The sequence below is a fragment of the Scatophagus argus genome, chromosome 6 (genome assembly GCF_020382885.2).
Source record: "Scatophagus argus isolate fScaArg1 chromosome 6, fScaArg1.pri, whole genome shotgun sequence".
In the NCBI taxonomy this organism is placed as follows: domain Eukaryota; kingdom Metazoa; phylum Chordata; class Actinopteri; family Scatophagidae; genus Scatophagus; species Scatophagus argus.
Genome location: NC_058498.1, coordinates 20,129,756 through 20,145,327, shown reverse-complemented (window position 1 = coordinate 20,145,327; position 15,572 = coordinate 20,129,756). Strand labels below are relative to the sequence as shown.

The window sequence follows — 15,572 nt, the reverse complement described above, 5'->3', positions numbered from 1 at the left end:
TTCACAGCAGATTTTATTCACACATGCAGGGTAACAGTTAAGCAGAGCTGGGCAGTTTTATTTGTTGCGGTTTACAGGGATACCTATGACACTCCCACAGCTCTCTGGAAGCTCCACATTATTCCAGGGCAACAGCAGGTTAATGGAAGCCAGGTGGAGCGTCCCTGCATTTCCTCTGACCAGGAACGCTTGATTGACACTGAGTTGTTTCGATGAATTGGAGTTCAGCTACCCAGAATCAGTGTCGCGATGGAAACATGGCAATGCAAGAGCAACAGCTGCTTTTCTTGGCCACAAAAGAGAGAGCATTTCCATTCACCTGAGACTATTCTTAATTAGAATGTGTGGATATATGCACTGATGTGTGTCTGGCTTTTCTCTTTGCTTATTTGTGGTTGTCTGGTAGTTCAATAGTATTGCAAGTCAAACAATTTTCCCAAATCTGAAGCCTGTTTTTTAAGTGTATACTGCAGAGGCATGTTAAGTAGCCTATGATTGTTGTCTTTTTTGAAATGGGATACTTTCAAGAAATTATCCAAAAAGTGCCAGGTTGATTAGTGTATTAATGATTAGTGTATTAGTCCAGCTTTTTCGCCTTAAATGTTTAAGGTATTTTTTTTTTAATTGTTTTCACCTATAATTTAGGTTTATGTTTTCATTTTTATATAGTCACATGAAAATAAGACTTGTTGTGTTTTGTTACCTCAGAATGAGCCTGTCATATCTACAAACAGGCATGGTCCTCATCCATGGAGTCCACCATGTGGCACCCCCATGTTTCTGCAGTAGCCCAGAGCGGACAAACCAAACTTTTGCATTTTTAGTGGTTGCTGTATGTTGAGTTGGTTGCACTACACTAGTTAGCCATTAGATGCAATTAAAGTGTGCACACTGGACCTTCAAAGGAAGACTGTAACTTTCAAGCAAAGAAATATCTCACTCACTTCTGGGGCGAAAGTTAGCTAATGTTGGCAAACTTTAGATAGAAATTGATGCGTAGCTGATTTTACAGAATATGTTTCCTGATTTGAACATTTGTAAAATACTATTAACAGTTCAACTGTTTTTTCACAAAACAAAAAGCAAAGCTACTGTGCTTATTGAAATGCTAATCTCTGTGCTCTAAAATATAGCAGGGCAGTAGCATAAGTTAAGAAATTTTGCTATATTTAAGTAGGGTCAGTTACATAGCAATCAAAAGTTTGCGAAAATTAAGATTTGCACAGACTAGTTAACATCATAAGTACTGGTTAAACAGTATGGTAATTCTGTAGTGGCAAAACCTCTGGGTGTACTAAAGTGAGGAAAGATGTTTTCTATTGAATTCTGCTTTTAATTTGCAGATTTAAAAGGTAGATTATATTATTTCTTCTCTTTTATGTTAACAAAACTCAAATTAACATAAAAAGGCAATAAACACAACATAGTTATGTATTATATGTGACACAAATTATATGAACAAATCATAGTGCTTCTAGTATTGTAGGCCCTGAATCTCAAATCCAAAATCTGAATTTAATCAGACTTTAACCTCCACCTGCTGAGCTCACACTTGATTTCATTTTTGAAATACAAATTTCCTCATTGACAACATCCCATGTAGCCACATTTTTGAAAGTGAAAAGCAACACCAAATAAAGTGTTTCCATACAAAAGCAAACGTTTCGAGAGAACCATGTGAAACAGATGGTCTGTACTTCTTGGACTAAAAACAAACTGCTCTGACTTTCAAGTGCAAGAGCAATTATATGAAGGCTTTTCAACAAATCCTCAGCATCAAAAATATTCATGTTTTTTCAACAGAGACAAAGAAATGCACTCATACATATGCCAAGATGCACTGATTTATTATTGTACATCAGTGGGAATGTATGTCAGTGAGACACTGATTGCAAAAGTCAGTCAAGAGGTAATGTTTTTCTCGTGGAGCTGAGGCACCACTTGTGTGATCTGGAAAAAAAAAAAAGGTCTTAAAAGTTATATTTTTAGTATTCCCAGCAAATAATTCATCCTCTGTCAATCTTTGCTCATCACAAATCATTTTTAGGATCACGTTATTTCAAATCACAAGTTTCAAGTTCCATTTATGCAACCCTAATTTAAGAGTCTGAGTCTATAAACACAATGTGTGCTCTTTGATCTCAGAGCCATGACTGTGATGTTAACTGCTTGGCAAAAGAACATGACACCCAGGGTGACAGAGGGATTACTTGTTCTATATTTAGTGTTTATGTACATGAATATTGGCAGGACATCTCTGTACATGTGACACACACACACAGCGATACAGTGATAATAACACAGATCTCCAGCACAGAACACATTTACAAGATGGGCTCTAGAGCAAACACTGGCTGAGATACATAAGGGAATGTCTGAACTAGGACAACTTCCTCATAAAACTGGAATTTCTTCGTAACAGTTATAATTGTCATCAATAAAAACAGACAATCAAAAAGAGAGACAAAAAGTATAAAATAATTTAAATTCGTCCTAAAACGTGGTGAATATGCAGTGAGAGATCTATACAATGCGGGCTCCTACTGTATCTCCTCAGTCAATGTGATCTGAAAGCGAATGAAAGAAAATCACACAAATATGACAGACAAAAGCGAATGTCATGCAGCAACAAAGAAACATACAAGATGAAAGATGATCTTCTTTGAAGTTCTGCCTCCCCAGTGGCAACATGATGACAAGCCTGGTAACAAAGCACCTCACACTATGGGCCACCCAGAGGTGCCACAATGAAATGTAAACATAAATATACAGGTTGATATCTTTCTCTACAAACAGTTCAGTCACTGCCACAGGCCCATCTGCTGTGTGAGTAGTCAGTCTGTATACACTCCTTAGTAGAATATCACTTAGAGTTAAATAAACTTATTTAATATATATATATTTATAATAGATTTATTCTTTGCAGAGTCATTTAGCAATATTTCCTTGTTTTCACTAGTTTGCTCTGGTATTTAACTGAGTGACCACTGTGTCCCACCACGTAAACGTCCAGCAGGTACGTCTTGCCTGGCTCCAGACCTGTGATGGTCTCTGTAGTTACAGCTTTCTGCAGATTCGGGCTGTGGAAGTACTTGCACAGGACCTTTTCTGACTTCCTACGGGTCTCTGGTCCAGCGCATTGGTTTTGTTCCCGGCGTCGCTGTTCCTCGCCATAATTGTCAGCCACCTCCTTACGGTAAATGCAGTATTTGTTCCGGTCCTGCGTGCCCAGCCAGGCCACAGTGACAGAGGAGCAGGTGCGCAGTTTGTCAAAAGCCTTGATGCGCGTATCCTCTGGCAGCGAGGGGAAGGGCTGCTTGCTGCTGGGTCGTGTGGTGGCTAGAACCTTCAAAGTGGAGGCCCCTTTCCTGCTGCCTCGCAAACGGATCAGGTACTTGGCTTTTGGTTTCCCTCTCAGCTGGAACTGCCGTACCCCCTCTACGTTCTGAGAGAGCAGTAGCTTGCCATCACGCCTCACCTGGACCTGCACAGCATCCAGACATGTGTGGACAAAAAGAGTGACCCTCTGATGGGAAGACACAGGAGCAAAGCGCAGAAACTTGCTCCCCTTTCTCTTGATGAAAACATCTGATACCTTGCCATCCTTCAACTCCACTGTCTTCTGACGAGCCTCCTCTTTAGTGCGGGCAAATGTTCCCACGTATGCTGTGCTGGTGTTGGTTGCAGAATTCACAGCAAAAACATCAAAGTAGTACTGTGTGTCTGGCTTCAGGTCTGACACAGTGAAAATGTTTTTATTGCCAATACACACCTTCTGAATGTCTGATGCTTTGGGCTTGGCTGTGTACGCCCGTGAGATCTTGTTATTTGTGAGGCCTCGATCCTTGCCAAAACCAATATCAGAGGGAACAAAGCCAAAGTGCGCAAAGTCAAATGGGCTAAAGTCTCTACCAGGCTTCGGAGTCAGCATGAAGGCATCATCAGCGTTGATCTTAGCTTCAGCAGCACACATGCTTTTGAAATTGTGCTCTTTGTTTATCACTACACAGTATTGGACAGGCTGGCCCATGAGAGAGCCCGTCGGTGTCGGCTTCCAGGCCAGCGTGACAGTGGTACGGCCCAGTGCGGTCACATCCACACGAGGATCATAGGGCAGCTCCGGGTAGGGCTGGTCAGACTCTGGAGTTGTGGTAGCGTACACTTTGAAGTTGCTGTCTTTCTCTGTGGAAAGCAGCTCCAACTGGTACAGGCCTGAAGGCGTGCTGGTGGCTACATAGGACTCCACATCGTTACCCTTGTAGGTAAAGAGCTCCGTTCCCTCGTCCGCAGTCACCTGCTGTTTCTGCTGGTCCAGAGGTTCAGGCTCTCCTGAAAAACAAAAGCAAATAGGCACAGCATGAGCTCTCTGATTGATATAGTATCGAAATTTATATTACAAATTTTGACAGAGATCTGTTGTCATGACCTTTACAATATTTTTCTTCTACTTTATTTTGGGCCTTGATGAAAAGTAATTTCCACCCATGGCTAAAATGTTTAATGTGTTGATGCTGTGAGGTTATGATGAAGCTCTGCAAGCCTCGAGGACGATTAGACCATCACATGGCAGCCATGTTTTCACTCCAAACATCCCCAAAGATCACAGGCCAGCATTCACTTGCCCTTTCCAGGGAAGCTGTGCTACAAAGAGGTGCCTTGTAGCTTCTATGTGAGAGAGAAGCCCAAGCATAATATTATGTTTGTCAGCCAGAGTGTGTGCTCAGTGGTGTACTAAAAATTAATGCTTAAAGATCTACTCCCACTAGAGGCATTTAGCAAAAAGAGCTGCAAAGACAGGAAGAAGTTCACCGGTTCAACTAGCTAATGCTCTTGTGATGTCAGACTTCCAGCAATGGCATGGCGGGTTTTGGGTCCAAATCTGTTGTTACTCTTCTACTTACAGATGAATTCTTTTCTCTTGAGGCAAGGTACATGTCTTCACCAGGCTAACAATCCAATAAATCATTTTGTAATATTTGATTTGACACAGACACAGACGCAGGTGCTCATGTATTGATATTCAAATATATGCTCACATCACACATCTATGCTCCGGTCATCTGGCAAGTTGTCCTTTGCTGCACAGGAGAATTTGCCAGATGGAGAAAGTTTTAATATGAGAAAAGGAAGGAAAGAGAGGAAAAGAGGAAGGGAGACAGACAGACGCAGTGCAGCAGGATTTACCTTAAGAGGACCAAGACAGCTTAAGTAAAGGGATGTAACAGCTTTGATTAAGTAGGGTGAGTACAGTACAGTGGAGCCCTTCTCTGAAATTATAGACGTCAACTTGGGCCGAGTCAGACATAAGTGGTCAGACTAGACTAGACACTACGGCTGTGACTTAATTAAAACCCACCAAAACACAAAGCCTAGCATCACTGTGTAGGTTAATTGTGCGTGGAGGATAGTGATATTTCCTCATAACGTGTCATTAACCTCTTCAACTGCTGTCTGATGTCAATTATACCTGATCCCTCTCCACTGGCCTCTTCTGGCAGCTCCTGTAGGGTGAGTTTCCACTCCAGAGGAGCATCACAAGGTGTCACAGTCACAGACAAGGGTGTGTTGTCTTCCTCCACCACAAAATAGTACCTGTGAAAATAATAGGTTAACAGGTCTTATACTGGCATTGTTTCATCACATTTTGACGTTATCCAGAATAATATGTGGGGTAAATGCATGAGCAGACGGAGACTGTGGCACAGCGTGATATTTTGTACTACTGACCTTGGTCTCTCGCACTGAGCTAACAGACACTCAGTTACACAAACATGACTTTCTCATTTATTATTTAGTTTTGGCATCAACATAATAGATCATGTTACAGAGCATCATCTGATGTTTCCTATCTATTCACAGTAAGTAGCCATCTGCAAGTTTAATGTTTTCCTCTGTGATTGGTACGGCTCTCTCAGCAGCGGAAGGTGGCTCCACATGTAGACAGTTTTAATCATTATGATTATGTAATTCATTCAGCCATTGTTTGTCTTACCTTTTGGGTGTGTCTCTGAACAGGTAGCCACTGATCTCAGCTCCATCAGGGATGACAGAGGAGTCATGGAAGAGGGATTTGTCTCTGATCTGCATCTGGAAGAGTCCTTCGTCTCTCGTGGGCAGCTTCTGAGCCAGAGCTCCAAGCCCCAACAGCACCAGGAACACCACCCTCCAACCTTTATACTGCCTCATTCTGAAAGACACAGATATTACATCTTATTAAAGTGTAATATATTGTACATTCCAGAAAAGCTGAGTTATGTGTGCTTTTAAAGGAACTGTTTGAAATTTTGGGAAACACTTTACTTGCTGAGAGCTGGCGACAGTCAGCTGTAGACGACCTTAGCTTAGCATGCAGCCTGAAAACTGGGATTCAGCTATCCTGTCTCAAAAACATAACCCTTCCTAAAACCACAACTTGTCATTTCAACGTTTGAAATAAATGAAATGACATTCAACGTTTAACTAGCTACGAAATGAAATGACATTCAACGTAAATGAGATGTAGCATGACAAATAGTGTTTTTTTTACCTTTAGACAGGGACAGGCTAGCTGTTTTCCAGTCTTGATGCTAAGCTAAGCTTAGCTGTCTCTTACTTTGCATTAAATGTACAGATACGAGAGTGGCACCGATCTGCTCTGCTGCAGAAATAAAACAAATAGGTATATTTCCTAAAATGATTCCTTCAAAATCAACAAAGATTAACTGTATCATTAAAGAAAATACTTTAGAGGATCTGGTGGGTTGATATTGTTATCTTTGGAGTAGGCTGCTGTTCCTCACTATTTCCAGTCTCATGTTTTGTTAAGATAAGTTAATATTTGACGCACAGGCACAAGAGTAATATAAATCTTCTCATATCACTCTAAACAAGAAAACAACTTTTTTTCTTTAATGCATATTATCAATCACTATTGATGGCTCATATGAGTTACACTGTGTCTATTTTTGCCATGGAAGCTCTGAATGGCTTTTTCCCAATCTTTCCTTTCATTCTGGCATTAACTCAAAACTGTTCTTAATGAGTTCCATTTGGCAAAACTGGGTTTTGGAAACAGACATTTAAGTGTTTTTATTTGGGTTCTGCTTTCATTTTTTTCCTCTACATTTTTTTTCCTTTTTGCACTAAAATGTGTTTCCTGGCCTCCTTTTCCTGTTAGACTTAACCTTAATTAATATTTAACAATAAAACAGTGTGAGAGTACAAACACCATCACTGAGTAAATCAATGAGTGAGAGACTGAAAGTAAAGTGAGAGTGAATGAGTGCTCTTTACCACTGAGAGGATTTAAACACAGACGTGTGAAGGAAAGACATTGCTAGAAACTCCAGGGAACCGCACAATTTCATGAAACAGTTAATATAAAAATCCAGATCCATGTCATTTAGGTTTTACTGATGCTTACATAAAAATGTTTAGTGGTACAGTGGTACCACGGTGGTACACGTGGCTCGGGACGAGGTGCAGCTGACCATGGCTGAGTGCCTCTCACGTATCCCCTGTCTATTGATTTTGCCTCATTGATTGCAGCTGATGGGAATGCCAAATCCCCGGTGATTTAATCAGTGTAATGATGGCAGATTAGCCAGATACTTTACTGCCATTTACTGCAAGCGAGATGGTGTCCTTTTAACGACCCCTCTCCCACTCCCTCTCTCTCTCTCTCTCTGCTCGCCCTCCCTTGTCTGTCTCTTTCCCTTCATCACACTTATTTCAACAACAAATACCCTCTTTCACACTTGTACACAAACAGCATAGCCTTTTCACTTTACTCCCCGTCCTTCTGTTTCCTCTGTGCTCATTGCCTCCCGAAACAGAGGCAGATAAGTAAAACCAGAGGACTCGGGCCTCTGAGTGGAACCTCCGCACTACAAACATGGCTTCATCTCTGCATTATCTGCCTTTTAAAACACGAACAGGGAAAAAGCCCTTGACAGCTCCTGTCAGTGTATCTGTCTCTGCCGCTGTCTGAGTCCAACCGCCCGCCGTACCACCAAACTTCAGAGAGCAAAAGCAAAGCCGCCTAAGTGGTACTTTGAGGTTTGACTCACACAGAGAGTGGAGATCCTTATCGCCTCAGCTTGTCTCACTCCACTTCAGAAGCATGTCAGTTGGAACAAAGACATGTCTATTAATACTCAAGACAGCGCTGAGGTGGTATGTACAGAGCTGTTCAGAGCTGTCTTTCATTCCAACATCCCCAAACACCACACAGACACAGCGAGGGCCCTGGCCCCGGCTGGCTCTGTCCACCACGCTGATGTCATTATTCATTATGTCTGCTATCGTTCATACAATAAGGGTTTTATCACCACTGTCATTAGAACATTTGATGTGTGCCATCAGAGTGCTCCTCACATGTGACACCACTGATTTAAAGCCCTTAACTGAATCCTCTACTTCTCCCACATGCACTGAACCACTCATTCTGTACTGACAATATATATTTCAGGGAGATGACATCTGAATATTAGAGCAGTTGTGCTGGGTCGCTGCGGTTGCACGGACCTGCAAAGAGTCAACATGGTCACACAGGCTGCGCTGCAATTGCTTTTACATGCGGGCCAGGATCATTCTCATGCCACAGAGTTCCCTTACCAAAATAACACATCAAAAAAGCTGCATCTGGAACAAATAAAGACTAATGTTTAATTACAATGGGGAAGAATGTGTGATCAAAATTTCAGAAATGGATAATTTCAAGGCAAAGTTACCCACAATCGTGTCAACTTTGTTTTGTTGTTGCGTTTTATCAGATTATTTTTACATTTATAGTTTTTTGTTTCACTTTTAGTGGATTTTGCTGAAGCGTCTTGGGTGGAAAACATGCTGTATATACCAACTGGCAAGCTGTGGAATCTGTGTAATAGGATTAAAGGACAAATGCAGCCTGCAGTGGTTTCACCAACAGAGAAAATACTGATCATCTTCTTTCCCATGGCTGTCTGTGACACATCTACAGTATCATGAAAATGAACAAGAAAATGACCCAGCAACCCCTTTCCATTCCTGCATGATCTGAGGAATTACATCCCCTCATTCAAATTACTACTATAACAGCTTTGACCCTGCTCTAATTTGAGGTCATTACAAGCAAATCATGCGTAAAGCCAAAAAAAATGTTCACACTATGTTTTACATCTCCCAGATGGATGCAATATTTCAGTGACCTCAGTCAGCGGTATAATTAAAATTATTTGCAATCTACTCATGATTAAAGCAAAAAAATATCAGTTACATGCAACAGTTCAGCCACCTGATCAACTCTCATGTGTGAGTGTGTTTTCCAGCAGGAACACACTGATTATAAGTGCGCTATTTACATGCATGGAGGTGGAGCACAGGACATGCATGTATCCCAGTGTGTGTGTGTGTCTATGTGTGCACCAAACTGCCCCTGACCTCGCCTTTCTCTCCTCACTTTGTTTAACCAGTCTCCCTCCCTCCTTCCCTCCAGCTCCTTGTCAAGACGGATAAGCCTCCTGCCTGCTGCCACATGGAGCTCATTAACAGAACGGGAGGGAATAAAAGACAGTTTAATTTCAACACAAATAAAGAGACATTTCAGATTCCACCCAACAAGACGCCTGGCGGGGCTCACAGGACCTGAAGCCTCTGTGTGTTTTCTTTAGGGAAGTCTGAAGGCAGATTTATGGTGGGCTCTCGGTAGCGAGCTCCATCACCGCTGTCACTTCAGGGCCAGTGTGGAGGATTGGAGTGTATGGAGTGTATGGGGGCTAGGAGCCAAGGATGGAACCACACAGGACCTGGACCTGTGCTGCATATAGGCCAAACCAAAGCAGGTCTGGTGTTCTTGGACAGCTAAACAGCTCATTAATGAGCTGGTAGAGACTGTGGTGAGGGCTTAGATCCAATAATGGAGATTTTTATCTAGTGTGTGTATGTCCGTGTGTGTGTGTGTGTGTGTGTGTGTGTGTGTGTGTGGAAATCTGCACCATCACTCAGGACCTGTCTCCTCGCCATCCACAACATCACACACGGTTTGAGTTTCTGAGCTATCCGCATCATCAGAAAACTGGCACAATAGCATGATGGAAAGAAGAGCCCAGTTTCCTTCTCACCCTCCCCTCCTCCTCTCCATCGCTGGAGCATGCATTTAGTGCTGCATCCTGGAATGCTTCTATGAGGAGGGTCAAGTCTCAGGGCCGCTTTTTGCCTTTTAAAAAAAAATACCCCATTCAGATAGAATCAAGGGTGAGTGGGAGTGGCGGTGGCTCTGACGGATGCCCTGGCATTGTGGCTGCAAGGGTGATTAAAGATTACAAGAGAAAATGCCCCATGGGAAAGTCAACCACCCACTGTCCACCATCCGGGGCACACATGAACCAGGCCTGGCTGCGTCGTGGGAAATGAGTCAATCATTCGCCGTTAACATGTTGTGTTTGGTGAAGCAGGGACAGAAAGCCTCTTCAGCAGCTAGTGTGAGCCGCTCAGCCTCTGCTTGAGTCCATCTCAGGGAGCATAATGGGGAGGGGGCAAGGGAGGAGGGAGGGGGCAAAATGAATGTGCTGGGGAGGCACTGAGAGCGAGTTGTGGATATGATGAATAATTTAACAAGGAAATAAAAACCTGCGTCCTTAATCTTCCACCAGTGACTCTGGACGTGTGACACAAAGGCAGCGCGGAGGAGACAGTACGTACACCGCAGCCTGTCACTTCTCTGGACGCAAACGGCTATAGCAACACTGGCGGAATTCTTTCAGCCGGAGAGTTTTCATATGCAAATCACGGTTTAGTTACGGTATGCGACGCAGACCTTCCCATTTTAAGACTTTTTTTGTTCATGATTCATTCTCCTGAGAAAGTAGAAGGGAGGCAGTGTGGCTTCACCCTGCTACTAAATACAGTTATTCAAATCCCCACTCCGGGTATGTCTCTCATTAAACACGGGCTGAGAGGGAAAAACACGGCTCTCACATGGACCGGATGGGGAAAATCAACTCCAAGCATAAGCTGAACTGTCATTAATCTGTCGTGAATCATTTTCATTTAAACGGCTGAGGCAGTGGTTAGTCATACGTGTTACAGTTTGAGTCGGATGAAGAATTATCCTCAGTAAGCGCTCCACACGTACCCGTCTGGGCTCCTACAGGTGCGTCAAAGCACTCAAAGGTGCCTGGATGAAGCAAACATTTATCCAAATTGCACTCCCATAAATGTGCAGTGTTTTTACACTGGCTGAGAAGAACTCCACACACACACACACAGCTCACAGGCCGTCCGCCAGAAATACTGCGCGTATTGATAAATCGCCTTATTGGGTGCTGTGTCACCCCTGGGAGCATGGGAACCCTTTGGAGGCACAAAGCAAGAGGGTTCATCAGTTTAACGGTCCTCATCGACAGCTACATACACAGTCCAAACCAAAATAAGCTAAGATTAAAAGAACATGCGAGTTCGGGCTTGACTGAAATGTGTTTGAAACTTTTAACTTCCCGGAGTTGTAAACCGCAAAACCTCTTCCCCTCTCTTCCCCCCTCTCTTCCTCTCTCTCTCTCTCTCCCTCTCTCTGGCAGGCGTTTCAAAGGCACCACTTTAGTCGCGGAGTCCGGCTCTGGATTTATATGGAGCTTTTATGCACGTTATAAAGGAAAATGAAAAAGCATCAGAAAAGTTCCAGAAAGGAAGGAAGTTTTTTCTGATCTAATCTTTTTTCTGGTTCAGACGCACCGCGACAGGGGAAAGAGCATGCGAACAAACAGACAGTCTTTACATGAGACGGGCTTACCTTTCAGAGTATGAAGCGGCGAAGTGATCTGAAGGATGGCTCTGCCTCTCACAGTCGCTCTGATATCACCAAGATTTTTTTTTTTTTTTTTAAAAAAAGTGCCTTACAACTAAAGCGATTAAAAAGAAAAAATCAAAAGTTGTGTCCAGTACTTCCCTCGGTTCTCACTTCTACCGTTGGTGCCTATCAACCGGATTAGGCGACTGCTCTGGTGCGTGTTTGCAGTTTTCTTGCGGATTTAACTGGTCTCTAGTGGGCAGGAGTGTGTGTGAGTGTGTGTGTGTGTGTGTGTGTGAGTGAGTGGGTATCCTGAGTGCTGGCAGTGCGTCCCTCCCCTGCCGCGCTGCTGCTATTGAAACCTCCACTGGATTGGAGGCAAAACTGGTGCGAACTTCTTCCCTGCGCTCTCTGTAGGAAGACTCCAAGACACAGAACCAGCCCACTCCTTCAGCACACCACAAGGAAAAAAAAACACAGTCTAGGACCAGACAGATTTACTCCTGGGTTTGACTGGCCCTCAAACTTTAACCAGAAAAGCAGATCTGGCGGACACATCACCTGAATTCTTTACATTTTCAAAGTCAAATAACTGATTTTAAACTTGACATGAGGAGCAGGCGGGTCTAGTGCTGCTGCATAAACAGTGAGACAGTGAGATGTCACCCAGAGCATAAATCTAGAGACAGTGGGGTTCCCCCTCTTACTTTTTTAAAATTTCCTAACTGTTTACTCTGATGCTCCCTGGAAATTATTACTTTGGGCAGTAGCGCCTTGTAGAAGTCACGCAACCCTCGGGGCTATACGTGTAGGCAAGTTTTATCATGGGCCCTGATGCCTGGGTGTGCATAGCACCATTATAAAGTACCTCCGCTGCAGAGCAACTTTGATGAACGCAAGAATCTTTGGCAAAGTGAATTGGGTTGTGGCACCAGAGCAAAGTTGCTGATCATCTGTGGAAATTCCCAGTTAGGCATTAGTGATGTAGTCTGTTGCTGGGCTGAAGGCCAAGGAAGCAAATATTTATCCAAGATAAGAGCCATTGACTGTCTCGGAACTGAATTGCCCCAAATTTATGGCTTGATGGGGGTCCACGTCTGATGAGCAGGCAATCTAGATTTAGAGGATGCTGCCGTTTCCTCCCCAGGAGAAACGTCTTTCATGTCATGGAGCTGCAGATTTTCACACATGAACGGCTGCAGGCTGCAATCAGCTTCCCGCAGGACTTGGATAGATGACATGTTAATTTGTAAGCAACTAGTCTGCTCGTTTTCCTACTTGATAAATTCACACTGACACAGATAAAAACGTCGGGTTCTCCAAAGATATCAGACAGTTGAATAATGTGACACCAAACGATTCGTGACATGATATTTAAAGAGTGCAGGGAAATGAAGAAAATAAAAGACCAATATTAAGTTCCATATTTCACAGAAGCTGATTTTAAGATATCTCCTTCTAAATGTTCTAGTCTGACCGTTCATTCTCACTAACAGCAGATTTGTCCGACAGCAGGGAGCGAGAAGCTGGACAAAGTGTTGACAACAGCGTCCTCTAGTGACCGCTGGAACAAGGCCACGGAGTAATTTAATTTCTGCATTTAGGTTTTACTCAGAAAAGTGATCACTTAAGGCTTTATTTAAATGCATTTTTCCATAACATAGAGATAGGGACTACTGATGCATTTGCAGCTGTAACCTACACACGTGTGTGGGGACATGTAGCTGTGGGGACAATCTGTTTCTCAAAGCTGTTTACACAGTCACATTTTGAGGACTCGCCTTACTCATGGGGACAAAACACAAGTCCCCACAGTGTAAATCATTAAATATAAGGGTGAAGGTTTGCTTTAAGATTAGGCTGAGGTTGGAGTCAGGATTTGGCAAGTAATGTTTATTTTTATGGTTAGGTGGTGGTTAAGACTTCAGGAAATGAATGCAAGTCTCTGTAATGTACCCAGAAGTGATGGAAATACAACTGTATGTGTTTGTGTGTGTGTGTGTGTGTGTGTTGGGGTTATTGATGCCTGGGTTCATGATTGCTGCTGCTGTGACATTCACATCCTTGGGATTAAAATAGATGCCAAATTGAATGTGTTATTAGCCACACCACTAAGCTGTGAAAATGAATCCACACTGGGGACATGTATACACACAATAACCCCCCCCCCACACACACACACACACACATACACGCATAAACACACACATGCAATGACCCAGCATCAAGCCAGAATCTTGAAAATGTATCCACACCAGGGACAGTTTAGCACAGATTGAGGGAGGAGGGGAATAAGGAGGTGGAAACGCTCCCTTAATGTTAATCCCTCTGAGATAATTCAGCTTCACCGCAGAGAGAAAATAAATTCTCATTTTATTAACAGGTTTACTGAAGAAACCTGATACAAAACCCATATTGTTTACCTTTTTTTGTTGTTGTTGTTGAAAAAGTCTACTGAGCTACATGTGCTCTTTTCCAGCAACGCCCTGTTTCACACTTTGACACGTTTACATCCTGTACAGGAGATTCGTATCTGTTGGTCTGGCACCTGAGCAGAGCCACTAGACTGCCTCTCTCAGTGGCATCGCAACAGTTAAATTTCATATTTTAAATCAAGCAATGTTTTCATGTTTGGAGAATGTGAATTATTCTCATAAAATTCAAACTATATATAATAACTGATATTGTCTGCTGGAGGAATAGCCCCCTTGACAATGTGTTGATTATCCAGAGTAGAAACATGTAGATGATTCCAACTGACAATCAGTTTGTCTTTCTCTTTAAAAAGTATTTCTTTTCTGTGAATGTATGAAGTAACTGTGATTGATGATCCATCAAGCATTGACTAATGACGTGTGACTTGTTAAGTGTGACCAACAGAAAATCAGATTGCATTAAATCATCATGCTTTACTTACTACAGTATCTATGCTTTGTACCCTTACAATAAAGTGCTTCTATAATTTTTAAATGCTGAGAGCACCATCATGTAAATTCTGTTCTCCTCCATTTCCCGAGTGGCTCCAAACCTGAACAAATGAAACCAAACATATCCTTACCTCCAGATAAGACCAAACATCTTTCTCTTTCACAGCAAGAAAAATGTTTTTAGTAGTTTGGGGGAGCAACCCTCTAGCTAAGAGAGTTAGTGAGGGCTTAACAAGTGGAGCCACAGCAGTGATTAATGTTTTACTATCAGTGTGAAATGCAAAGATTGCGGGTCTGACTTGTTTGCCTTTTGAATATCAAGTCGCCATTTTTTCATCCTGATTGTTTGCAGCTCTAATCAAAATGTTAGCAGTGGGTGTTCTCTTGCATTAGCAGCCACACCTGACAGATTAGTAATACGCATTGAAAAATATCCAACTATCTCTGTGAGTTTATGGCTCAACATTTGCGGCTTCGAGATGTTTGCAGGTCAGTCGGGAACAACAGATGTCATTATGCACTGGCCTGTCTGTTTGCTTTGGGGGATAACTCACCTCACATAACTGATCTTCTTACGCTCCCCCAACGGCTCAGGTAATCCATTAATGCAGGGAGGATGGAAAGTAACATCTTATTGGGCTGAAATGCTTTCATATGATGCTGAGCGGAGCCTGGAAGGTGTAATCTTCATCACTCACCTCACATCCATTTAACGCTGTCTGAGAGGCTTACAGAAAAGGAGGATGAGGTGTGCCTTACAGCAGCCTGCCTGCTAATACTGAGTTCATGATTAACTCAGCAGGCAAACATCCTCTCTGTAAACAGTTCTCGCCATCATTTTTTCCTCCCTGTTGTCGCTTCTTGGGGAGGGGGATGGGAGGAGAAACAATGTGTGAACTCTG

The 15,572-nt window shown here is 42.8% G+C and overlaps 1 protein-coding gene across 2 annotated transcripts; it reads right to left on the bottom strand.

The window, feature by feature from the left end:
• Positions 1 to 1,824: 1,824 nt before the first annotated feature.
• On the bottom strand, positions 1,825 to 15,572 carry ndnf (neuron-derived neurotrophic factor). Of its 2 annotated transcripts, none has more exons than XM_046392381.1 (4): positions 15,225 to 15,572; positions 5,993 to 6,187; positions 5,468 to 5,592; positions 1,825 to 4,329 (listed from the first exon to the last, which is right to left on the bottom strand). In XM_046392381.1, the coding sequence occupies exons 2-4, from the start codon at positions 6,184 to 6,186 to the stop codon at positions 2,933 to 2,935; spliced, it is 1,716 nt and encodes a 571-aa protein (XP_046248337.1). In that variant the 5' UTR covers position 6,187; positions 15,225 to 15,572; the 3' UTR covers positions 1,825 to 2,932. The 2 variants fall into 2 exon arrangements, with proteins under 2 accessions (XP_046248337.1, XP_046248336.1); XM_046392380.1 differs by lacking the exon at positions 15,225 to 15,572 and adding an exon at positions 11,747 to 13,139.

Coding starts and splice junctions, on each gene's coding strand:
- ndnf (XM_046392381.1), bottom strand. CDS start 6,186: ATGAGGCAGTATAAAGGTTGGAGGGTGGTGTTCCTGGTGCTGTTGGGG. Junction 5,593..5,992: donor TTCAGAGACACACCCAAAAG/GTAAGACAAACA, acceptor TTATTTTCACAG/GTACTATTTTGTGGTGGAGG. Junction 4,330..5,467: donor GGCCAGTGGAGAGGGATCAG/GTATAATTGACA, acceptor TTTGTTTTTCAG/GAGAGCCTGAACCTCTGGAC.